The 26,223-nt window shown below is 39.5% G+C and overlaps 1 protein-coding gene and 1 pseudogene across 1 annotated transcript in view; one reads left to right on the plus strand and one right to left on the minus strand.

Moving 5' to 3' along the window:
* RNF150 (ring finger protein 150) overlaps positions 1–26,223 on the plus strand; it is a 241,322-nt gene that overhangs the window by 127,320 nt on the left and 87,779 nt on the right. Inside the window, exon 2 of the mRNA XM_032633598.1 lies at positions 25,419–25,669. Coding sequence (XP_032489489.1) covers positions 25,419–25,669 — 251 coding nt within the window. The remainder of the gene's footprint in view (positions 1–25,418; positions 25,670–26,223) is intronic.
* Positions 14,358–16,662, minus strand: LOC116754712 (annotated as a pseudogene).

Raw genomic sequence — 26,223 nt, forward strand, 5'->3', positions numbered from 1 at the left:
CAAGCCAGGGAATTCAAGCAGCCTCTAGGAGCTAGAAAAGCCAAGGAAACAGGTTCTCCCCTAGAGCCTCCAGAAGGAGCCCAGCCCTGCGGACACCTTGACGTTAGCCCAGTGACACCCATTTCAGACTTCTGATGTCTAAAACTGTAAGTTAATGAACTAGTATTGTTTTAAGCCACCAAGTTTGTGGTAATGTGTCACAGCAGCAATAGGAAACGAATACACCCACCAAGACGGATTTTGACACCCGTAGGGAAGATGCGTCACTCCCGAGGGTGTCACCTCTCCATCCTCTCTTCCTCTCATGGATCCTGGGGAGGACTGTGGATCCCACTGTTCCTGGTCACCTGCTGCTCTGTTCCAAAGGTCATCCCTCCACTCCTGTGTGGGAGGACACATCGCATGGAATCCCAGCTCTTTTCCCCAACAAGAAGCAGAGCCCTCTCCGTGTAGCCCTGACACCAACTTCCAGAGTTGCCCCTGGGGAAGTGGTGGGGGAGGATTGCTAGTTAATATGCCCAGCTCGCCCTTTGAAATAGGTGTTTCTGAGTGCCTCCACCCCACCAGGGAGGACCAGGGTCAGAGAGCCTTGTCATGCCCAGGAAAGCTTCCCTCACCCAGTTAAAGGTGAAGCATACCATGGTCTTCCCTAGGCTGCTCTGGAACAGACCGTGAACCCCTCTCCTGCTACAGCGCAGGTGCAAGACCCAGGCCAGCTGACCATGCTTGCAGCCTCCTTTTCCTCTCTCAAGCCTGACCCAGAGATACAGCTCTACTGCTCAGCCTTCTGCTTTATCTTCCTCTTCTCTTCCCAATCCCTTGTTAACTCTTTATCTCCTGATCCCTAGCAAGTTTGTCTGACAATTCCTGTGCGTGCAGATGGAAATTCTGAGGATGAGAAAAAGGTACATTAAAATGCACCCAAGTATACTAAAATTTTAAATAAAGAGAACTCAAGCTGGAATCATTACCACACATTCTTTTTTTTTTAAGTAGAATGGATCAATTTAATTTTATTAATTTATTTATTTTTAATCAAAGTATAGTTGAGTTACAATATTATATTCATTTCAGGTGTACAATATAGTGATTCAGTGTTTTTATAGATTATACTTCACTTAAAGTTATTACAAGTCAGTGGCTATATTTCTCTGTGCTGTACAATATCCTTATTGCTTATTTATTTTATGCACATTCGTTTGTGACAAGGAATCTAAGAACTTGAAGAATTTTTCATATTATCAATAAAATCCCTTCCTTCTGGGAAGAAGCCAGGTTTACTCTATTGTATATATTTTCAGAAGACATTTTGATTCTGATTTTTTGGTTTTTTAAATATATACAATTTTTATTTGTTAGTTATACTCCAATAAAACTGGAAAAAGTAACAACACCAGCCCCCTAAAAAGCAGTATCACCTTCTATATTTTGTTTGTGAAATTCATCTTTTGTTGAAAAAAAGCTGTAGTTCATATATTTTTGTTACTCTTTGTATTTCATGATACGGATATTCCACAAATGATTTATCCATCCTTTTGTTGTTAAGCATTTCAGTTGCTTCCACTTTTTTTTTTTTTTTTTTTTTTTTTTTTTTTTTTTTTATGCGTTACGCGGGCCTCTCACTGTTGTGGCCTCTCCCGTTGCGGAGGACAGGCTCCGGACGCGCAGGCTCAGCGGCCATGGCTCACGGGCCCAGGCGCTCCGCGGCATGTGGGATCCTCCCAGACCGGGGCACGAACCCGCGTCCCCTGCATCGGCAGGCGGACTCTCAACCACTGCGCCACCAGGGAAGCCCCTGCTTCCACTTTTTAACCTTTAAAAATTTTTCTCCAAACAACATCTTTGTCATGTCTTTTTAAATTTTTTATTGAACCATACTTGATTTTACAATATTATATTAGTTGTAGGTGTACAGCACAGTGATTCCATGTTTTTATAGATTATGCTCCATTTAAAGTTATTACAAAATAGTGGCTATATTTTCCTGTGCTGTACAATATGTCTTTATTGCTTATTTATTTTGTACATAGTAGTTTGTGGCTCTTAATCCCATGCACATATTTTGCCCCTTCTCCCTTCTCTTTCTCCACAGAAGACACTTTGCGTTATTTTAAGAATTTTAGCTCTCGAATTGACTCCATTAAGATTTGGACTCTGAAGACGATTAACATGATTCCAGTCTTCCCACATTTGGTATAATTATTCTATCATTACACTGGGGAAAAAAATCAAACACGCTTTTCTCTGCTCTCTAAATTTATCCTTTAGTTAATATTATTCCCTTATGACTTATCGTTCTTAAATTTCACTTAGAATATATTTATTTGTTTCAGGTTTTGAAAGATGCTTTATCGTTGCCCGCAACTCAGATATGTAACTATCTTTTGCCTTAGTTAGAATCTTATTTAAGGCTGAAGTCTTGACTTTCAGAGTGGTGTTTTCTAGTGAGGAAACCAAGTTTTATGGCTGTAATGTTAGAGTGGCTCGGAGGCTTCAGAAACTAATATGTGCAAATGATTTTCCAAAGGAAAGTTGTTAGTGGAGTGACGAAAGCTATCATTTTGTTTCACTTCAGAGTTGTCTACGAAAGAGAGAGCAAGTAGCAATTTCTAGAATAAGCGAAGGGAAACGATTAGCTCCAGATAATGAACACTCTGCATTGTCTGCGGAGGCATCCTGTGGAGAGCCTGCGATGGGTGTCTGAAGAAGCCTTTGGTTCCTTGATGTTTATAGTGCAGTCTGTGGGCATGTGTCAGCCAGTGAATATAAATACCAAAATTGCCATGCATTAGCAGGGCTGTCTAGAAGAACCTAGCTGGAAAATTCTAATTAAAAACAGATCCAAAAGAAAGGAAAAACAATTCTTTTTCATTTTGTTCATTTGTTCTTGATTTTTTTTTTTTTTTTCTCTTTTGGTTACTGGCCACTGTCTCTTTGTACAAGTAAGTCAGTGAATTTGCTCCCGTGTCTAAGGATTTTGGCAAAGCTCTCTCTGAACAAGAAGTGAAAGGCTCTTCATTTCTCTGGTTGGTAACCTATGACTGACTGGGTCTTTCCGGAATCAGTCTGTCAGCACTCACCTATAACTTGCTTCTCCTATTGCCTCCAAAGCCAGATGATAAATAATTAATAAGTCCTCAAGATTTGTGTTTCATGTGGTTTAGAAAAAAAACAACAAGAAGATAGAAAGATTGTGATTCGATGCTTCAGTTTACACAGTTAGTTGTTAATACTACAGGGTAAATGCCCAAGAGTTAGAATTTTTTTTTTTAAGATGTTGGGGGTAGGAGTTTATTATTTTTAATTTTTATTTATTTATTTATTTATGCTGTGTTGGGCCTTCTTTTCTGCGCAAGGGCTTTCTCTAGTTGTGGTAAGTGGGGGCCACTCTTCATCGCGGTGCGCGGGCCTCTCACCATCGCGGCCTCTCCTGCCGCGGAGCACAGGCTCCAGACGCGCAGGCTCAGCAGTTGTGGCTCACGGGCCCAGCCGCTCCACGGCATGTGGGATCCTCCCAGACCAGGGCTCGAACCCGTGTCCCCTGCACTAGCAGGCAGATTCTCAACCACTGCGCCACCAGGGAAGCCCCAAGAGTTAGAATTATTGATATGAATATTTAAATGATTTTGCTTCTTCCAGGAAGCTTAGCTTATACAAAGTGACAACATCCATCTGTAAGATCATAATTTATCTGTTACCAATCAGTTACTTTCATCTTTCTGAATGTTTTTAAAGCCTACTTAGAAGCTGCCACCGGCTTCCTTTTTGTCTTGGGTAAGCTTCCTAGGCCTCAGTTTTCTCTTTTGCAAAATATGGAGTTTGGACTTGGTAGGTGGTCTCTGGGTGGCTCCCTGAAGTAGAGCTCTGTGGTTCCACAGGAGTTCTCCATAGCTCTGCCCACATCAGGAATCTCCTTTGTGGACTTTCTGTGGATGAGATTAGGTAATCAGGAACCAGATGCCACCACCAACCACCACGATAATAAAGCCTGTCTTGAAATTCCAACTGGATCCACATTACCTTAGCTTAAAAAGCCTCTTGATGCTATTTTCCAAAAGTGATGTGATACATACTTAGTAACCCTGGAAACCTCGCTGACACCAGCACCTGTGCGCTCCAGACCTTAGGGCCACTTTGGAAGCAGCCAGGGTCTGGGCAGCAATGGGGTTAAACCTCTGTGGCTTGTGATAGCCTTTGCTGGAGGGGCAACCAAAATGCTTAAAATAAGGGCTGTCTTTTCCATTGTACGTATTCATGAGAACTACCAATCAGCGTTTTCAGTGTGTGGGGTGCTGGGTTGTTTGTGATGGCAGTGGTACTGTTTTGCTGTTATTTAATATATGTCTGCAAAATACAAATCAGAGACAGTTTTACAGTTGGCTTTAAAAGTGAAAAGTCAAGTAAAAATTTTCCATTATTAGATTGCCGGGTAAGATAAGCCCCTACTAATTGCTGTATATTGAGCTTCAAAGAATTCAGGTCATATTGGAGCAGGAGGACAGAGGGTTCCATGAGGGAATTGTTCCCATATAAAAGACAAGTGGAACTAATGTGTTTGAGGATTATAGGAAATGTTATTTGTAAGCATGTGCAGAGATAGTAGCATTGGGGGTGGAGGGAACAATGGAAATATGGAAAAACAGGCAAATGGAAGAATGATGCAATTATTAACTTCAGGAAAAATGAAGAAAAGGTGTGTAATTGTAATATACTACCTGGCTCTACAGTGAACAGTATTTGCATTGAATATTATTGATTCATCCAGTGAGGGCTTAGGTGGTGATGTAGGGATAGTAGAGTGAATATGAGAAGTCATCTACGATGACAGGATGTCAATGGAAAATGTTCAAAATTAATAATCCAAGAAATGTTAGTATAAACATATTTGGAAATATGGAAGGAAATATCAAGAGGAGTTGGTCCATCTGAGAACCACCAGTTTAAATGTATGAGCTTTGCAATGACGCAAAGCGTTTTACCAATAGGAACATAAAATTATATTTGAGAATGAATGTTTTCCGTCTCCTTTGAGAAAGAACAAAATCATTTCTTTTTTAAAATTTTTATTGGAGTCTAGTTGATTTACAATGTTGTGTTAGTTTCAGGTGTACAGCAAAGTGAATCAGTTATACATATATCCACTCTTTTTTTAGATTCTTTTCCCATATAGGTCATTACAGAGTATTGAGTAGAGTTCCCTGTGCTATGCAGTAGATTCTTATTAGTTATCTATTTTATATGTAACAGTGTGTATATGTCAATCCCAATCTCCTAGTTTATCCCTTCCCCACTTATACCCTGATAACCACAATGAGGCATCACCTCACACCAGTCAGAATGGCCAACATCAAAAAAATCTACAAACAATAAATGCTGAGAGGGTGTGGAGAAAAGGGAACCCTCCTACACTGTTGGTGGGAATGTAAATTGGTACAGCCACTATGGAGAACAGCATGGAGGTTCCTTTAAAAAACTAAAAATAGAGCTACAATATGACCCAGCAGTCCCACTCCTACGCATATATTCAAAGAAAACCATAATTCGAAAAGATACATGCACCCCAATGTTCATTGCAGCACTGTTTACAATAGCCAGGGCATGGAAGCAACCTAAATGTCCAGCAACGGAAGAATGAATAAAGATGTGGGTTATATATATGATGGAATATTACTCAGCCATAAAAAAGAACAAAATAACGCCATTTGCAGCAACATGGATGGACCTGGAGATTGTCATACTGAGCGAAGTAAGTCAGAAAGACAGATGATATCGCTCATATGTGGAATCTAAAAAAGGGTACAAATGAACTTATTTACAAAATCATTTCTAACCTTTAAAAAGTCACCTAGCCTGGTTAGTCCATATTTCCCTCATCTGTAAAGTGAAGGAGAAGACGATGTCAGGGTGGATGATGAGACCTCTTCTAGGACCTTATTGCCTGATGATTTTATCCCATTCAAGTCTAGAAAGCTGACATCGGCAGAGCATTTACTTCAATGTTCAAGCAGAGCAAACTTTGTAGGCTTTTAAAGAGGATGACATTGTTTCTTAAATCACTTTCTGTAATTAACTTTAATATCAGTAATCTATTCATGTAAGAAAACAGCTACTCTCCATGAGAAAGTTTTATATGCCTTTTCTTTTTATTTTTCTCTTAAGTTTGGCTTCGGTATTACTACCGAACTTGTGACATTCCTTTTGAAATGTCAGCCCCTTAAGAAAAGAGAGTGTTATTTCTTTGTCTTCATCTTTTTATATAGCCATGATTTTACCCACTAAGGCTAGCAAATATAAGTTGTGGGTAAGGTGACTGAGCAGCTCTATCCAATAGAAAAATAATGTGAGCCACATATGTAATTTAAATTTCTAGTAGCCACATTTAAAAAAAAAAGAAAGGAAAGAGAAACAGGAGAAATTAAATTTAATATATTTAATGTAACCCAATTAGCACAAATGTTATCATTTCAATATCTGATCAGTGTTAAAGTATCTCAGTATTGTCAAATATTAGTAATTTCTAATGATATTTTTCGTGCTGGTCTTCAAATTCCAGTGCGTACTCTACTGGTCTTCAAATTCCAGTGCGTACCTTCAGCACATCTCAATTTGGACGCTACATTTTCATCAGACATACTTGATCTGTATTTAGATTTTATAAAACTTACACTTGTAAAAAGTAGATTCTCCTACACAAGTTGTCTCAGACATACTTAGAAGTTTTCCAGTAATTGAGCTGAGTAATGGTTTTAAATTAAAATTTAAATTAACTAACATTAAAAATTCAATACCTCAGCCATACTCGCTACATTTCAAGTACTCAAGGACAGCATGTGGCTAGTGGCTACCGTGTTGGACAGCAGGCGTTATAGAATGACTGATGTGTTCAGTGATTTCAGTGGATGCTCAATATCCAAAGAATATCCTTCTCCCTTAAGGGTAGAGATGGGAGAGAAGGATGGTTGACTGTCGCTTCAGATAGGTGGTTTGAATGGTAGTTTTCAGTAGCTATATGTGACTACAGCTATATGAGGACAAGTGGGCATGAGAAAGCATGAAAGAGCTACTTCTGCTAAATGATTTTTTTTTTTTTTAGTTAAAAAATAGGTGGGGAAGAGGGGAAGAGTTCATGTTTTTGCTTTTTTTTTCTGTGTGTAAACCTCTTGAAGAGTGATATTTATGAAGCAGTATATGTCACTAAAGTAAGCCAGTAGAGCAAGTATTTAGGATATCAGAGAACTATAAAGAAAGGAAAGAAGAAGAGTAGTACTTTGGCACAGTTTGGGTTTACCCAGAAGCAGACCTAAGGCAAGGATTCAAGTACAAGCCATTTATTTGAGAGGTGATTCCAGGAAACACCAGTTGGGGAATGGAGAAATGTGGCAGGGAAGGAAAGAAGCCAATAAAGTGTGTGTTATTAAGCAGGTTACCACCATGAGCCACTGAAATTTAATCCCACTGGGGAGCTCTGGGAAATGGCTGGGAAATGTACCACAAAGTTCTACCAGCACAGGGAGGAGGGAGCTGAGGTATTTATGCACCAGCTTCCTCAGTCACTAGTTCAAGACTGCTCTCCAGTGGTGGTAATTCCTCCTTACCCACACACAGTCCTGATTCTAGTGGTCAAGGAAAGCCATTTACTCAAAGAAATCCAGGTGCTGGCAATAGAAATTCAGGACAGTGTATACTAAAATGGTATGTGCTAGGGCGTATGGGTGGGTAATGGACAGCATCTGCTGCAGACACTTTTTGACTTACAGTGTAGAATGTATTGAACAAAGGACAAGAGAGGTATATTTCAGATCTGTGAAGCTTTTTCAAAATGCGTACTCAATTTTCCAACCTTCTCCCCTTCCTAGACCTGAGATCCTGATAAAGTGGACCCACTTCTCCCTGTCCTGAGATCTACTGATAGAGGCATAAAGACCAAGGAGCCTTATAAACTTGATTCACTTACCTGTTAGTCTAAAAGCATTTCATACCAATGTCTATCACAGCCAGTTGCTAGAATTTATGGGTCCAGCCAAAGGATATGCAGTGTTTTCCATTTTGGAGTCTGGGCTCTGAGAAGCCATTTACTACTATCCACCAAGGTATATCATCAAGTTCTGTCATTTTTGATATGTTTTCTCAATATATTAACAGTTGGTCTTCTAACTGACCTTAATTATTTGTTGAATTCGTAATCCATGTCAGCTTACCACAGGGAAAACTATGTGGGGGCCCCCAGCTTCTAGAAACCAAGACAAATAATTTCTCATAAGAAAGGGATTTTCCAATCTGAACTTTTAATAAAGGGAATTTTCACTTCTAGTTTTCAAAGACTACTGAAAACAACTTTGGAGAATACTAAAAAGAAACTAGAGATGAATCAAGGAAAGTAATGAGACATTGAATAATTATGCAATGAATTGAGAATTCTGGGCCATTTCTACCAAACAAATAAGAAAAGTTATGAAAAGATATGATTCATGTATATTTCTCTATTCTATGCAATGGTACATAAAATAAATATCTAAAAGTTCACTAGATCCAAGATAATATGATTGTTTTTAAATTGTAATTATAAGTTCTGGCCATGCAATGTTAAAAATAGTCCAGTGGGGAATAATTGATGTGATTTTTCCCAGTAGTTCAAAGCAGAACAAAACACAAATCCATGTTTGCGTTGATTATGTGACTGTTTCAAACTAAAAATTATCCAATTTTTATTTTTCACTACCTTAAGAGAGCAACCTGAGATGGACCATTAATTGCTGACCCAGTTACGTTCACTTTTCCTTTGAAGATTAATTTTTGATTTAAATGCTACAGAGTTTCCTTTCATTGACCAACGTGAGGTCATGTTGTAGAAACGGGAATTTGCTCAGCATGAGCCTTGTGGCCCCAAGCTGTTTCGAGCTGTCCCTGTAGTATTCAGGTGCTCTAGGTTGTCCAGAAGTTCATCCTTTGTTTCTGGGCCCCAGTGGAAGCCAAGGTTGGTGTGCTCCTTCCCACCCCTACCTACCTCCTCTGGTCTAAATGCAAGTTTTACACTGTCTGGAATGCTTTAAATAATTATTTGATAGATGAAATGCATGATATAATAACTATTAATATTTATTGACTACTTAACTATGCTCTGGGTTCTTTATATGCATTATCTCATTTAATCCTCACTCAACCCTTTGGATTAGGTACACTTACTATTAGAGTTTTGGAGATAATGAACCTGAAGCTTAAAGATTTCGTAAATCTTCCAGGGTCACCAAGCTAGAAGTTATTGTAAATGAATCTGCTATTTAATTTCATTTATTAGATTACTAGGAAGAGAAAATGCTGGGGAGTTTTAATCTCTTGTAATCTCCTATCCTGCAATTCCATTATTCTGCTCCTTAATGAGACTTACATGTATATTGGTTTTTGTACAAACTAAAATTAGAACTTAAAACATTTTATATGTAAGCAGAAGGTCCTCTAAGCATGATTATTTGCTCCAATAAAAACTGAATTATTGTAAAAGTCAATTTAATATTCTGTGATTTGTCTTATGTCAGCCTGGACTCTGTATCATTTTTAACCATTCAGAATTCTCACAAAAACTAGAAGTAAGTTATTTATGATTCTGATTTACTGAATATGTTCTAAGAAAATGCTTACAGGTCAGGCTATAAATAAAATACGTTATTTTATATTCATCACTCCCCCTACAGTTATCACAAATTCACAGAAAATTCTGCACACTTATAAATTAGGAAAAAATATAAAATTTTTTAAAAGTCTGAGTCGTTGATCATCTCAAGTGAAGCTGAGGAACCAACATCAGTGAATTAATTAAGTTACTAGAGCTTTTCCAAGGCAAATAAAGTTAGCCATTGTGAGCATCTCCTTTAAAAAAAATTTTTTTTTTTTTGCGGTACGCAGACCTCTCACTGTTGTGGCCCCTCCCGTTGCAGACCACAGGCTCCAGACGCGCAGGCTCAGCGGCCATGGCTCACAGGCCCAGCCGCTTTGCGGCATGTGGGATCTTCCCGGACCGGGGCACAAACCCGTGTCCCCTGCATCGGCAGGACTACCCATGGGGAGAGGGAAGGAGGAGGGGCAGTACAGGGGTAGGGGGAAAAAAGGTTATTATAGGATTATATGGAATCGTGTGTGAAACTTTCAAAAATTGTAAGCACTGTAGAATTAAAGAATCTTTCATTCAGGGGCTTCCCTGGTGGTGCAGTGGTTAGGAATCCGCCTGCCAGCGCAGGGGACGTGGGTTCGAGCCCTGGTCCAGGAACACGCCACGGAGCAACAGGTCCCATGCGCCACAACTACTGAGCCTGCGCTCTAGAGCCCGTGAGCCACAACTACTGAGCCCACGTTCCACAACTACTGAAGCCCGCATTCCTAGAGCCCGTGTTCCACAGCAAGAGAAGCCACCGCAATGAGAAGCCCACGCACTGCAACGAAGAGTAGCCCCTGCCCGCCACAACTAGAGAAAGCCCGCGCACAGCAACAAAGACCCAACACAGCCAAAAATAAATAAAATAAATAAATTCATTAAAAATAAACAATAATAAAAAAGAATCTCTCATTCAAAAGAGAAAAAGTACCTAGTCCATATGGCTGACATATATTAGGTAATAAATTATGATTTTGGCTTCATTTAAAAAAACTAAGTGCACTTTAGTAACACCCGGAGTTTGACATATTTCAAGTTGTAAGCAAAGCATTGAGGGAGCACAGATGACCAGTTTTTACCCAACAACTCAGATGAGCCTTTAATATTTTGAACTTAGAGGACTTCTGGAAAAAAAATGTCAGTTGGTTTGCACTAAAGTTTATCGCTTTGGTTCCTGAATGATCAATTTCTGCACTCCGGAAGTCATCCTACTGTGAATTTGTTTTTATCCCCTGAAAACTATTTTTATTGTCCAGACTAAGACTGTGTCCCAGACAGCATCGTTCCCATCCCCAATAAGTATAGTAGTACATGGGTTTCAGGATACATCTGGCAGTGGTAAGACAATAATAATACCAATAAAACTTATCATCTGTATTGTGGTTTTTATATGGCAGGCTCTGTGCTAAGTTCTTCACTGTGAATTACCTCATTTGATAATAAGACAAGATATTTCCCTCTGATGGGTATTTTTTCTCAGTGACTCCTGCAGTAAGATAGCTAGTAGAGAATGTGGGTGGGAAGGGGTGTACAGGAGGTTTGAGGAGAGATGTAAAGATATGAGGTCATCACTTGGACAAAGGGAAAGCGGTCCAGAACAGAGTAGAACAGGTGTTCTACATTATGCTGAGTGAAAAAAAGCCAAAGGCCAATCTCAAAGGATTGCATACTGCATGATTCCATTTATATAACATTCTAGAAATGACAGAATTATAGAGATGGAGAACAGATAAGTGGACATCAGGGGCTAGGGAAGGGGAAGGAGAGGGGAAGGGGTTCATTCGAGGAAAGGGATCGTAAATTCAAAGTGAAAACAGCTGACTTGTGAGATTTTTCTCTTAGCCGTGTCCCCATGATGAAGTGGAGGCATAGGAAAAGAAAATTTTGTAGGCCACATTCTATGGAGAAATGGAAGAGCAAGGGAGCTAGCAGTATTTTTAGAGGGGTTCTTATTATTGTAGACCATGTGATCTAGGCTGGGCGAGGACAGAAGTGAAGCCAGGAGGGGGTTGATGGGTAGTAGGTGACATCTTTGAGATCAGAGGTGGTGCAATTTCTAGGAGTGACAAGGGCCAGAGTAAGACAGTGGGAATGTGTGTCTAAGAAGGACTGGAGGAAAAGGAGGGTCAATGGAGAAGAGGGGGAAAAAACAGCCAACAGGCCGGAGTTTTGGGTGGATTATCCTTGTGAATACTAAAATTCCAGTCCATGAACAGATATTTGTACACTCATGTTCATAGCAGCATTATTCACAGTAGCCAAAACGTAGAAGCAACCCAAGTGTCCATTGATGGGTGAATAGATCAGTAAAATATAGTTAAGTACCTACAATGGAATAGTATTCATTAATGTAGCAGAAGGAAAATCTAACACACGCTGCGACATGAATGAACCTTGAGGACTTCGTGTTAAATGAAGGTAGCCAGTCACAAAAAGACAAATGCTCTATGATTCTAGTTATATGAGGTATCTGTAGTAGTCAGATTCATAGAGACAGAAGGTAGAATCATGGATGCCAGGGCCTCAGAGGAGGGGGGAATATTGTATAATGGGTACACAGCTTCAGTTCTGCAAGATGAAAAGAATCCTGGAGATGGATGGGGATGGTGGTTGCACGACAATGTGAATGTACTTAATGCCTCTGAACTGTACACTTAAATGGTTAAGATGGTAAATTTTATGTTATGTGTATTTTGCCACAATTATAAAAACCCCGTACATGAAAAAAATAAAATAAAATTCCAGTCCAAGGAGGATGACTATTAGAAGCTAAGGGAGCTAAAGAGGGTGATAAAAGAGATGAACAGGAGGTTGGCAGATGAGGCCAGGAGAGGGGAGAGAGAGTTATCCATCCAGGTGGAGAGACTCTCAGAAGATAAGTGGTTTTTGAAGGCGAATAGGATGAGGTTAGGAGTAAACGTTGGTAAGTAGCAAGATGGAGTATGGGCACCCACCCATCTTCTGGCCCCGAGGTATGTGGATTTAATAAAAATGTAAAAAAAAAGACTTGCCCCTTGATCACAGTTCAGAGAAAGTAGTGTCCTCATAGGGCAGCCAGCTCAATCAAAGCAAAAAGGTGGAGGATCAAGGGAGTGAAAGCATCATTCCCAGAAGAGATGGAAGCTACTAGAGAATTTGATTTAAATTTCCGAGACTTAAATTTCCGAGAGTCATAGAGGAAGGGTTTGAGGAGCAGGACATGGGTAGGAAGTTGGGTTGGACTAGATGATGGACAGAGCAGTGTAGCTATAAGGATCTGGGAGGTAACTCATGACTTAGGAGGCCTAAACTTCAGCAGCGCCTCAGGTCGGGGATGGGGCCAGGTGACAGTAGGTTAAGCAATCCGTGATATTGAAGGGCCTGCCTGAGTGGGAGGAGTCGCTGGCTCTTCTGTGGTGCTTGGGGCCATCTGAGCCGATTCATATTTCTCCTTAATCTTCTGGAAGAACAAAACTAGGGCCCCTGCCTTGGTTATTCCCCAGAAAACATGACCAGGCAGAGTAGCTGATTCCACAAGCGGCCCATGAGCTCACGAGACAACTGAGGAGTATCACCACTATTAAAGAAGGTACAAAATGAGTAGATACCAGCTGAGAAAGAGTGATTGAAAAGATGGACCGCAAATATTAAGGGAAGATTCTGTGCAGCAGGAGCTAAATGTTGTTAAAAATAAAATAAGAAGAACCAATGGGAGACATTTAGTATGAAAAATACAATAGTTTAAATTTTAAAGAACACAATAAATGAGGTAAAATACAGAATGGATACAGCTAAAGACAGATTCATGAGCTGGAAGATCAGCTTGAGAAACTCTACCATGTGTCCGCCAGAATGGACAAAAGACACAAAGAAATATCACTATATATCTATCATGATGGCTAAAATTAAAAACAGTGAGCATTCCAAATGCTGACAAGGATGCTGAGGAACTGGATCACTCATATATTGCTGATGGGAATGGAAAATAATACAGCCGCTCTGGAAAACAGCTTGGCAATTTCTTTCTAAAACCAAGTATGCAGTTATCATACAACCTAACAATTGTATTCCTTCTTGGCATTCGTCCCAGAAAAAGGAAAGCTTGTATTCCTACAAAAACTTGTACACTAATGTTCATAGAAGTTTTTTAATAGCCCCAAACTGGAAATAACCCTTACGTCCATCAATGGGTGAACAGTTAAACGCTGATGTACCATATTCCATACCATAGAATACTACTCAACAATGAGAGGGAATGAAATACATGCAACCTTACAACCTCGATAGATGTTAAGGACATTATCCTAAGTGAAAAAAAGCCAATCTCAAAAGGTATGATTCCGTTTATATAACATTCTAGAAAAGACAAAATTAAAGAGATGGAGACATCAGGGGTTAGAGGAGGGGAAAGAGAGGGAGAGGGAATTCCTTTATGGTGATGGAATATTTCAATATTTTAATTGTGGGTAGTAGTTATATGACTCTATATGTGTGATAAAATAGAGTTGTTGTTTTTTTTAAAGAGACAATAGAAGGAGGTTTTTTTATTCAAAGGTATAACTGGGTAAGTAGATTTGTTTACAACCATTCTTGTGAAATACTTAAAAAAAAATACAACCAACTTCTTTGCAAATAGCGGAAACAGACCTCAACTATGATGACCTAATTTTTTGGTGGATAATGTACATGATTAGGCAGAAATAGGCGAGCTCACACTGGTAGATCAACTATCTCAGTCAAAACTCCGTTTGTGGCCCCCGCTTCTTGATCGATTTCTGTTCCCACTTCATCTTCTACCATCTTGTCGACTTCCTGACCGACTCCCCTGTGGACTCTGTCTACCTGGCCGGCCACACCGGCCACTTGACCAGCCACTCCTCTGTCTGGAATTAGAAGATGTGTTTCCATCATAATATTCTTCAGTTTCAGGCAACTTGGCTGGCACTGAGAGTATCCAGTCTGAATCATGCCACTCTGCCTGTAACCTTTCTGACTCAGTGTGGGAACATCCAAGCAAATGCCCATATTTCCTTTTAGGAGGCACATTCTGGTAATTTGGGACACAGCACTACTACTCAGCTTTCTGTTAAGTTCTTTCCAAGCACAGCTAACATCCTGTATTTCTTCTGGGCTTTCCAGAGTCATGGTCACAATCCCCTTATCAGAGGTGATTAAAGAACGTGGTTCAAAACTTGGTGCGCCAGAGATGTGGGCAAATGCTGCATCCACTGCCCCTTTTTCTTCTATCAGTCTCTGGGCTGATGGTTGGAAAAAATCAACAGCAGTGTAAGAAATGGAAGCCAGAGACCTGATGGCATCCATGCTTTTAGATTTAGCTAAATCCATTGTAGAAGGAACGTCTATACGTTTAAAAGTAATTCCTGCTTTTTGTTTCACATATCTTAATTGACATATTAATTGACATATGTTCCACATACCTTTCTCTTGGTTGATAAAAACATATGCAAATCCCTGTCTGGCCAGCTCTACCTGTGCGTCCAGAGCGATGAATATAGGACTCAACATCCTGTGGAGGTGAACTCTGAATCGCCAGGTCAACCTCAGGAATGTCCAAACCACGGGCAGCCACATTGGTTGCCACCAGAACTTTAAAACTACCCTCTCTGAAGCCTTTCAGTGTAATTTCTCTTTGTGACTGTGTGATGTTGCCATGTAAACACTGGGCATTCTCTTTTATGTGTGGATTCATGGCCATTTCAGTTACATTCTTTTTCGTCTCACAGAAGATAATAGCCCTCCCTTTAGACCCGCTGTAGACTTGAAGGACATCTCCAGTAACTGCTGGCCTCTGAGATTAATGGCACTGGATGGTCAGATGTTCCACAGTAGTTGCAGCCTTTTGTGTCATTTTCCCGACAAGGTCAACCTGTTCATATCTGGATTTCATGTATTTTTTTGCAACTTTGTATACCCACTGTGGGCAAGTTGCAGAAAAAAGTAAAGTCTGAGGATTGTCTTCAGAATCAGTTTTGTAGGATCTGCGGATAATATCTTCAACTTGTTTGGCAAAACCTAAATTAACATTTGATCCACTTCATCAAGCACAACGTGGCGCAGTTTAGAAAGATCTAATCAGCCGCTCTGCGGATGATCTTTGATACGACCAGGGTCCCAACCAAGATGTCAATACCATTTTGAATATGATTAATTTGGCTTTGATATGATGTTCCACCATAAAAACACGCCACACTGAGTTTCCTACTTATATATTTGAAGTCTTTGGCTATTTGGTTTGCCAGTTCCCTTGTAGGAGCCAAAACAAATACCTTCGGTGAACAGCTTTTTTTAATTGTCTCTTGATTTCTTTGGAGTCTTTCAATCAAGGGGATGGCAAAAGAGAATGTCTTTCCTGTTCCTGTCAGCGCTTGAGCAATTAAATCTTTTCCTTCATATACAGAACCAAAAGTCTTAACTTGAATAGGAAAGAGATATGTTAGCCCTTGACCTTTCAGAAGCTTTATAGTCTCTTCAGAAATAAGGAAATTGGAGAATGCCCCTTCTTTCTGTTCACGTGTTAGGGTCTCTTCTAGTTTATTATCGCTTGATTTATGAGTAGAGCTATCTAAGGATGACACTTGCTTTGATTTTTTTTCATATTCATCAATATCTCCATTTGACAGGTCTTTTCTTCTTGACTTATGAGATTTAGAAAATTCATCTGAAAGTCTATTACATCCTTCCTCCGTGTCACCATTTAGCTTCTCTTTCATTTTAGCTCGTTTGGGTTTGGGAGCATCCCAGTCATCTGCAACACCATTTTCTGTTGTTTCTGATTTCCCATCTGAGTCATAATGGTGCCTTGACTTCCTTCTGTCACTCCAGCATTGTGTAATATGTTTTCAGCTTATCTTGTTTAAATCTTCATAACAATACTATAAGGGAAGTACAGGTCCATAATCCCGTATCCGAATTCCAGCATCCACAGAGTTCTTCTGCCTCTCCTTCCTCTGGCTCTCAGTCTCCTCCAAAGGTGCCTCCAGCTCCAAAATGTCCCCCCAGAGGAGTTTCCCAGGCATCATTTTCCGCCACCGCTGCCGCCGCCTCCCCTGGGCACGGCGGCCACAACCACCTACGGACAGCCACCTGTCACAGAGTTTTATACGAAGACATTTTAGGTGTAGTTTTGCCAAAACTAATGATGTCTATGTCCTATAATCTAGTTGATTGTATTGTGCCAATCAATTTCTTGTTTTGATAATGCACTATAATATGTAAGATGCCACCATTGGAGGGGGCTGGGAGATGGGTGCATGGGACCTCTGTGTATTATTTTTGCCACTTATTAGTTTATAATTATTTCAAAATAAAATTTTTTTAAATGAGAGGGGGAAAGTATTAAAAAAATATGGTGACCAGAAAAATAAGTGCCACCAACAGGATAATAGGAATCACAGGAGAGAAAAAATATAGGAGGAAATATTTCAATAAAGTATGAAGATAAATGTTTTAGAATCAAAGAAAGAATGAAATAGCTTGAATTGAAAGTGTTCATGTACTACCAAACTAATGGATGAATACTCATAAGTAGACCTAGTGACATTTAAGAATATCAAAGACTATTCTCAAATGTAACTCCAAAAGGTTACAAAGAGCAAGAGCAGATCGCTTCCGAACAACAAGAATCATGATGGCATCAGACCTCTCTACAGCAACAACAGTGTAAGTGGATATAACCGTCATGAACACACATGCAGTTAACTACACAAACGCAAAGTACAGCAGCAACTGACAGAATTTCAGAGAGAAAACATATAGAGCAACAGTTGTATGAGACATTTTGACACTCCCCTTTGAGACAATCAAGCAGGCGAAAATAAACAGATACGGAAGATCTAAATATAATTAATAAGCTTAATCAATGAGATATGTATACACAGCAAATAATGTTTTCAAATACACTGTTTCTGAATACAAATGGAACATTTACCCCCCAAAAATATATTAGATGATTAAGGATCAATATCAAGAGACTGTGTTCCTTTGACCATAATGCAACAATAGCAAAATAATAATGATTGCAAATGGATAACTTTAAAAATCACATATGTTTGGAAACTAACTACATAATACTGAATAACACTTTGGCTGAAATAAAATCTGCTTCTTCAGAAATTCTTGATGTCTTACAAAGAAACTTTATTGTATAGTTTTCTTCATATAAGGCTAGTATTTATTAGGTTTATCCTTAGATATTTTATGACTTCTGCTGCTATATGTATAGATCACTTTTTCCATTACATATTCTCGTTAGGTATTACTGCTGTATAGGAACCTCCTAATTTTTGTATGTTGATCTTGAATCTTATATTTTACTGAACATTCTCCTAATTTTAATAGCTGAGTTATCTTGGCTTTTTCAGATGGTCATGTGATCCATCAAATAATGACAGTTTGTACTCTTCCTTTCCAAGATTTACCACTTCAATTCCTATGTTTCTTTGCACCAAATATTACTTCTGCTTTATATGGACTCATCCTTGTCTTGTTCATGATTTGAATTGAAAACTTCTAATGTTTCTTCCATTTAATGTACTATTTCTGGAAGATACTTTATATCACATTAAGTAAGTTTCCATATATTTCTCTTAATAAAGATCAGAATGGGTACCATTCCCAACATATGGCTTAGGTTTCTAAGAAGCTGGCTGCTCTACATCTCTCCACGTTAAGTCAGAGAAAAGGAGAGAGGATCTGGGTGCACATACTCAGCCCTTTTATGGATAAGACCTTGGAGTAGCAAACATCATCTCCACTCAACATCTCAATGGCCAAATATTCATCGCATAGCCATATGTAGCTGCAAGGGAGGCTACTGATGATTAATGCTTTTCACTCAACAGCCTGTGCCCATCTGAGACACTAATATCATAGAAGTGCAAGAGAGCAGATATTGGAGGACAGCTAGCTACACCAGATAATCATATGTTGTATTCCTTTAATTTGTTAATGTACTGAAACGCATTTTTTTTTAATTCCCCCCAAAAATGGAATTTTAATGTTTCATTCTCTGGAACAAACCTGGAATCTTTGGTAGATATTAAATATCAAGTTTTATTTGTTTTACTGATGTAATGAAGGAAAGACACAGTGTTCTAAATGTTTATCTAAATCTTTTTTCAGATGTATAATGTACCTTGTTTACAGTAATGCCCTTATTTTCAATGTACATATCTGATTCTCTTGTCAAAAATGTATTTGAGGGCTTCCCTGGTGGTGCAGTGGTTGAGAGTCTGCCTGCCGATGCAGGGGACACGGGTTCGTGCCCCGGTCCGGGAAGATCCCACATGCGGCGAAGCGGCTGGGCCTGTGAGCCATGGCCACTGAGCCTGCGCGTCCGGAGCCTGTGCTCCGCAACGGGAGAGACCACAACAGTGAGAGGCCCGCATACCGCAAAAAAAAAAAGAAAGTATTTGACCTCTTTACTGTTGTTACTCTTCCTGTTTTCACACTAGGTACTCAAACCACTTCGCAAATGAATATTTTACGATTTTGAAATTTATTTACTTTTGAGGCTCCCTCCCCTGTTGGTCCAGGAATAATTCCTGGAAAGCTGTGGAATGGAGAGAATTGTGGGATGTGCTTATGCATAAAATATAGCACACACAGTGATGTATTAAGGTTTGGGGTGAGACATTCACCGGCAGTCTGATAGTTGCTACCCTCGTTTCTCCCTGCATGCAAACTTTCATTTACACAGAAAAACTGTATTTGAAAATATTCTAGGCCTATGGTCTTATTTCCAAAGTTCATTGAACATTAGCTCTGTACTCTATAGGGCTTCTGTCATAAAGTCTGGTCTACTTTTCCATCTGATGCTGGACTAGACAGACACCTCAGAATCCTTTTACTCTTCCATCTTAAACTCTTGAACCTATCATGGATTGAAAACTAGTGGCCCAAAGACTAACTCCAGGTGCTTTCCAGTTAAAAAAAACAAACAAACCAACCTTTAGATGGATGTGTGTTATTTTCTTCTCAAATCATCTCATTTCCTATTGTCTTTTCACCGGGCTTATATTTAGATTCCTGGCCTGGCACCTGTAGGATTTGAATTTATGATTCTCTGCCAGGAATAGCCCAAGGCAGCCATCTCTCTGCATTCTAAGCCCTGGACTCTTTTTTTTTTTTTTTTTTTTAACATCTTTATTGGAGTCTAATTGCTTTACAATGCTGTGTTAGTTTCTGCTTTATAACAAAGTGAATCAGTCATACATATACATATATCCCCATATCTCCTCCCTCTTGCCTCTCCCTCCCTCCCACCCTCCCTATCCCATTTAACACACAACTCATCTCCTCTTTGGGGAAGATTTCTCTGCCCGCCTCTCTTCCTCTGTGGTTGGTTTGCCATGTGGCTCTCCAGAGTCAAGATGACCCAAACACAAGGCACTCTCCTGCTAAATACACCTCCTCACTCGGTTGTCTCAGTTAAGATGCATCCAGAGAGGTAGACCAAATAACCTCTAATTAGGCTCTTAAGCGTTACCAAACAATAAGTATAAAAAACCTATAAATAAGTTTTAAACTTTTTTGGACATGTTTTTAGACTTACAGAAAAGTTGTAAAACAAAACCTTCTTGTACATCCTTTACTGAGCTTCCCCTAATCATTAACACATTTTCTAATGTTAAATCACCCTCACCTTCCTAGGATAAATCCCCTGGGTCGTGAAGAGTTTTTACTATATGGTTGGAATCTATTTGTGAGTGCTTTATTTTTGCATCTGTGTTTGTTAAAAATAATTTTTAAATTAATGCAGAAAGTGATAATACTTTACATTTCTATGGTACTTTGCAGGCTTTGTAAGTCATTTCACATACATTATCTCACTTGAGAATAGATAACCGGGAGCTGACTCTTTAAAAAAAAAAGTAGATATTAAGTGTATAAGTAAAAAATATCTACAAATGGAAACTGCAGGTTTCTCTTAGTGTTGACTAAATTCTAAAGGGCCATCCGTGGAACTAGGATTAGGGGAGAGAGGATGCAGAGAATTGAAAAAGGATTTTTGCTCACATGAACTTAGGAGGGATCTTATCACCCTCCAATATGCACAGGAAGGCATGGGGCCGCCAGCTCTGTAAAATATCTAGCCCTTTGCTGGTTTTCTAAACATTCTGTTAACACAGTGTTTAAGCAACCTGGTTTTGAATTCATAAGTAAAGGATTTCCTGGTTATTCAACATTCTTTGGCTTTTTGAACTTTTGTTTTGATTCCTTACTTTTCTGCATGTAGCAAATTAGATGATGGCAGTTGAGCGCTCTCCCGGGAAAAGGAAGCACTAAAACTACAGGCTGCTCCTGCTGTTTACCTGGCTGCAGGGTCCTGTGTGTCCTGGTCACACGTTCTCTCGCAGGGCTGAAGAGTTTTTCCGGGACACACGATAATTACACAGCAGCGATCACTCAGAAGTAGAAAGTGCCTTTGGGAGGAAACTAGATGGTAGGCTGACTTCATTTTGCAAAAAGAGACACTCTATATTACAGCGACTAGGAGTCAGAGTATACATAGAATTGCCCAAAGAGCAGGACCTCTTTGTAGATTTTACCCATACAAAATATGCTTTTTGTTAACTTCTCTTCCCCGAGCCTCAGAGCCTCCTGTGTGTCATAGATTAGACGCTTAAGGCAGCACTGAACTCTGAGGACATCTCTCAGCTGGGCTTTCAGCGCGCTCTCCCCCATCACCCCCACTTCTCCCCTCGCTCCCTCCTCACATACACCCTCAGAGCAATTACACTACAACCTACCTGGGGAGAATCTGCTGGCTTCTCTGGGACGCTAGCTGCAACTTCAAAATGAAGCAAAGATCCGGGAATTGTCTGAAAACTCACATTGGTGCACATGTCTCCTTTGAACAGATTAGATCCTATAGCAGCTTTTGGTCCTGGATTTTGTGCATTGATCAGACTGCTCAGATAATTCATCAAGTCCACCATTTTTGGACACCCTAAATACCTAAATTCTTAATGACTATTTCTATTGGGATAAGTGGATACCCTCAGTATCTCTTTTTATCACACACAGTTAATAGCCTAAAGTGCATGGAGAAATATCCCAGAATCCCATCTATTTTTTACCATCATCAGCCCTAGAAATTCATTATGAATACTGAAGATGAATACGGTTGAGGTCCAGATGAAAAGAACCGCCCCATTTCCATTTTCACTGTCTTTTCAAGCAGATGTCATATATCATGAAAGTACAACAGTGGGATGAACAACACAGGTAGTGTAACTAAGCACTTAAGTTTAAAATAAATGCGTTAAAGTAGCTAATTATACTTTATAGGAAGAGAAAATGTTTTCTCATGTCCTGAAAAATGGGTGATGGGTAATTTAAAATTTTGTGGATATCCAAAATTTGGTTGCCTATTTTTTTCTTTTGAATTTTAGAATTTTATTTATTTTTTTATACCGCAGGTTCTTATTAGTTATCCATTTTATACACATCAGTGTGTACATGTCAATCCTAATCTCCCAATTCATCCCACCGCCCCACCCCCCACCATTTTCCCCCCTTGGTGTCCATACGTTTGTTCCCTACATCGGTGTCTCTACTTCTGCCCTGCAAACCAGTTCATCTGTACCATTTTTCTAGGTTCCACATATATGTGTTAATATATGATATTTGTTTTTCTCTTTCTGACTTCACTCTGTATGACAGTCTCTAGATCCATCCACGTCTCTACAAATGACCCAATTTCATTCCTTTTTATGGCTGAGTAATATTCCGTTGTCTATAGGTACCGCATCTTGTTTATCCATTCATCTGTTGATGGACATTTAGGTTGCTTCCATGACCTGGCTATTGTAAATAGTGCTGTTGTGAACATTGGGGTGCATGTGTCTTTTTGAATTATGGTTTTCCCTGGGTATATGCCCTGTAGTGGGATTGCTGGGTCATATGGTAATTCTATTTTCAGTTTTTTAAGGAGCCTCCATACTGTTCTCCATAGTGTCTGTATCAATTTACATTCCCACCAACAGGGCAAGAGGATTCCCTTTTCTCCACACCCTCTCCTGCGTTTGTTGTTTGTAGATTTTCTGATGATGCCCATTCTAACTGGTGTGAGGCGATACCTCATTGTAGTTTTGATTTGCATTTCTGGTTGCCTATTTTAAACATGCTGAGCTGAAGTTTGAAAAAGCAGTCCAGTTCCAGAGCCCAATTCTTCACTGTTACTCTCTATGGTCTCTTAATATAATTAAGGAGATAATAGGAGCGTTGTTTTGCCAGGAGGGGTGGAAATTGGTGAAGAAAGGGTTAGGCTACCAAATAGTAAATATGTTAACAGCTCCACAACCCAAAGAGCCTGATATTGGTCAGCGAAAGACAGACTCATCTTACAATAAAATAAAAAAAAAAAATCCAAAAGTAGACAACAATATATGTCTGAGAATTTAGGGGAAAGATAAATTGCATCCTATCTGTCTCCTTTCTGCCCAGCACATTATAGGAGCTCAATAAATGTGTTGTTATTGAATCACATTCAGATTGTTCAAGATTTAAATGGAAAAATAAAACTACATTTAAGGTTTCGATAAGCAATTTTAGATGAGTATTTCTATCATCTTTGGTGGAGAAGAGCTTCCTAAGCAGAGTATCAAAACGATGCCATAGAGGAATATATTGATAAGTTGACTACTAAAAAGTATAAAACTTGTCCAAGTCTGAGCATACAGAGTCTTATATAAATAACCCCAAGATCTCATCCTCAAAAAAAAAAAAAAAGTCTCATTCTGGAGCCTTGAATAGACACACATAAAAAATATAAATAAAAAAATAAAATGAAAACTCAGGATTCTGTCACTGATTAAATATCTACAAAGTGCCTACAGCACTGGGATGAGCTTCATCAGACCAGATTAGTCCAGTGTGCAAAGAGGATCATATTTCTGTAGAGACAAAACCTTCCAGCAGCTTTAATTCCTCACGAAACCTCAGACCACATGCAACCATTAGCTGAAGTAAACATGATGAGAGAACAGCATCAGAATTGTCAGTAAATTCTGCAAAGTTGAAATCTAAGCCATCAGTTTCAGTAATTCCCAGAAATCACAGCAAATCTAAACACTGTGTAGTTTTGTGATTTTACAGTTGAGCCAGTGCAAAGGTTTTAGGAATTTAAAAAATCATATAATTGTTGTCTCATACACAGACACCATTGTATCTAGTTAGCTTTTAAAAGTATTCATTCAGCCTAAGTGAAATACCATCAAAGAATTTAGGATGGAAAAACTGCATAGAATCAAGGTCAAGTGAAAGCCCTAAATAACTTCTAAGAGACTTGCAACACTCTGAACAGATATAATCTGGTCGTTCCATCTCGCTGACTGACCTCAACATGTGAATAAGGCCAGCTTTAAGCAGCTGAAGTGGTGTTTACTTTTGTCCAGAATCTATACCCTAATTGTAAATTTGTACTTTAATTTGTAGTAACCCCAAGTAATAGGATATTTCCATGTCGAAGTGGGGCCCATAAAGAACGTTGCAGGCATGGGTTTGAATTGTGGTGATCCCTGAGAACCATCCTAGGGAAACTGATGTTCTAATCTGTGCATCAGCCACAGTGGCATGTCGAGTAGGCTCATTTGGAGCTAATATCAAATCCTACTCAAGACCCCTTACAGAGGCCCCTGAACTCCTCACCAAGAGACTGTGCCTCAGAGTGTCATGAAGAACAGGGACAATGACCCAGATAACTCAGACTGAAGAAAGGTACCACTTCTGCTTCAAAGTGTCCAGTAAGACACTTTGCGGTGAGAGTATTAGAGAGTGGAGGTAAAACCATCCTGGAACGATCCATACAGCCTCTCTCCTCCCTTTGCTTCGCGTGAGAATACACAAACTGTTTACATTGAGTTAGGTAAAATAAGCAGAAGATAATTCTGAGACCATTATTTTATGTTGGCAGGTCGTATTAGAGCTTGTGAAGAAGACTCCTTTGGCAGAAACAGACTCACAGATAGAGGAAGCAAACTTGTGGTTACCAAAGGGGAGACAGAAGGCGGCAGAGGCAAATTAGGGGTATGAGATTAACAGATACAAACTACTTACTATGTATACAATAGATAAGCAACAAGGACGTATAGTATAGCACAGGGAATTATAGTCATTATCTTGTAATAACTCATAATAGAGAATAATCTATAAAAATGCGGAATCACAATGCTGTATGCCTGAAACTAATATAATGTTGTAAATCAACTATGTTTTAATACACTTTGGGGTTGCTTTCGGTACTCACTGTAGGAGAAAACGGCCTTGGGAGTGATTAGTAGAAATCTGTAATTGAGTACCCCTAGTGTCCATGGGAAAGAGAGAACTCAGAGACAGATGACATAAAACTGGGCATTTTATCCTTTGCCATGGGGTACAAAGTGCTTTTTCCCCTCCTCGGGGGGATCTGTGAAATGCAACATAGAACTGTAACCTAGGCCGGTTGGGAAGGGTCTACCCTTTACTAGACCAGGGTCAACACCACCTTAGGGGGCTAGAAAGTAGCACCATCATGACCTCGCTGGTACCAAAATCACAAGTTTGTTTTAGGTTCTTTTCTCATATACAAGATAGCAGCATCCCAAGGTAGCTGAAGAAAGGGAAAATTCAACTCCATTTCGGGCTATTAGATCTGAGAGACTTGGCTATTTGATCTGGCATAGAATCATTGAAAGAAGTGGCATTATTTGGTGCCGTTCCTTTGTCCAGACATTTCACTGTGATTTTCTCTTTCTCTCATCCCCTTACCCTGTTGTCCCTCTCACAACAGGTGTAGAAGACATCGTGGCAATAATGATTCCTGAGCCCAAAGGGAAGGAGATAGTAAGCCTGCTGGAGAGAAACATCACCGTGACGATGTACATCACCATCGGAACCCGGAACTTGCAGAAATACGTGAGCCGCACCTCGGTTGTGTTTGTCTCCATCTCCTTCATCGTCTTGATGATCATTTCCCTCGCCTGGCTGGTCTTCTATTATATCCAGAGGTTTCGATATGCAAATGCCAGGGACAGGAACCAGGTGAGTAGCAGAAAATTAAAAAAAGAAAAAACTTAAAAATGATTACCAGAATAAGACATATTATTGTGTAAACTTTGGAAATCACAGAAAATACCAAGACCCAAACCAAAATTACCTATGATGCCCCCACTCAGGATAAACACTGTTAACATTTACTGTATAGTTTTTCAGATCTTTTCCAAGTACACATATTTTGATGTTTTGCTAACATTGTTCTGTAACATGGAAGTGCTTTGTCCCACGTTCCTATTGCTCATTTGGGGGGCAGTTATTTACTTATTTAAGCACAAAATAAAGGGAGAAAGAGGAAGGGAGCTGAGATTATGCTAATTGTATCAACATACTGTGGAAAGAGCCAGGATGTCCTCCTCGTGAACAGAAGGAGAGAAAAAATAAAAGGTATTTTAAAAAACAACTAATTTTGGAACAGACAGTGCCTACACATAGTATAAAATGAAAAAGGTACAAAATGGTATACGGTGAAAAGTAATTGCTTTCCCATGTTTGTCCCTCAATTAAGCAGTTCTTCTCCTTGGAATATCTTCCCTTCCAGG

The sequence above is a fragment of the Phocoena sinus genome, chromosome 5 (assembly GCF_008692025.1).
Source record: "Phocoena sinus isolate mPhoSin1 chromosome 5, mPhoSin1.pri, whole genome shotgun sequence".
NCBI lineage: Eukaryota > Metazoa > Chordata > Mammalia > Artiodactyla > Phocoenidae > Phocoena > Phocoena sinus.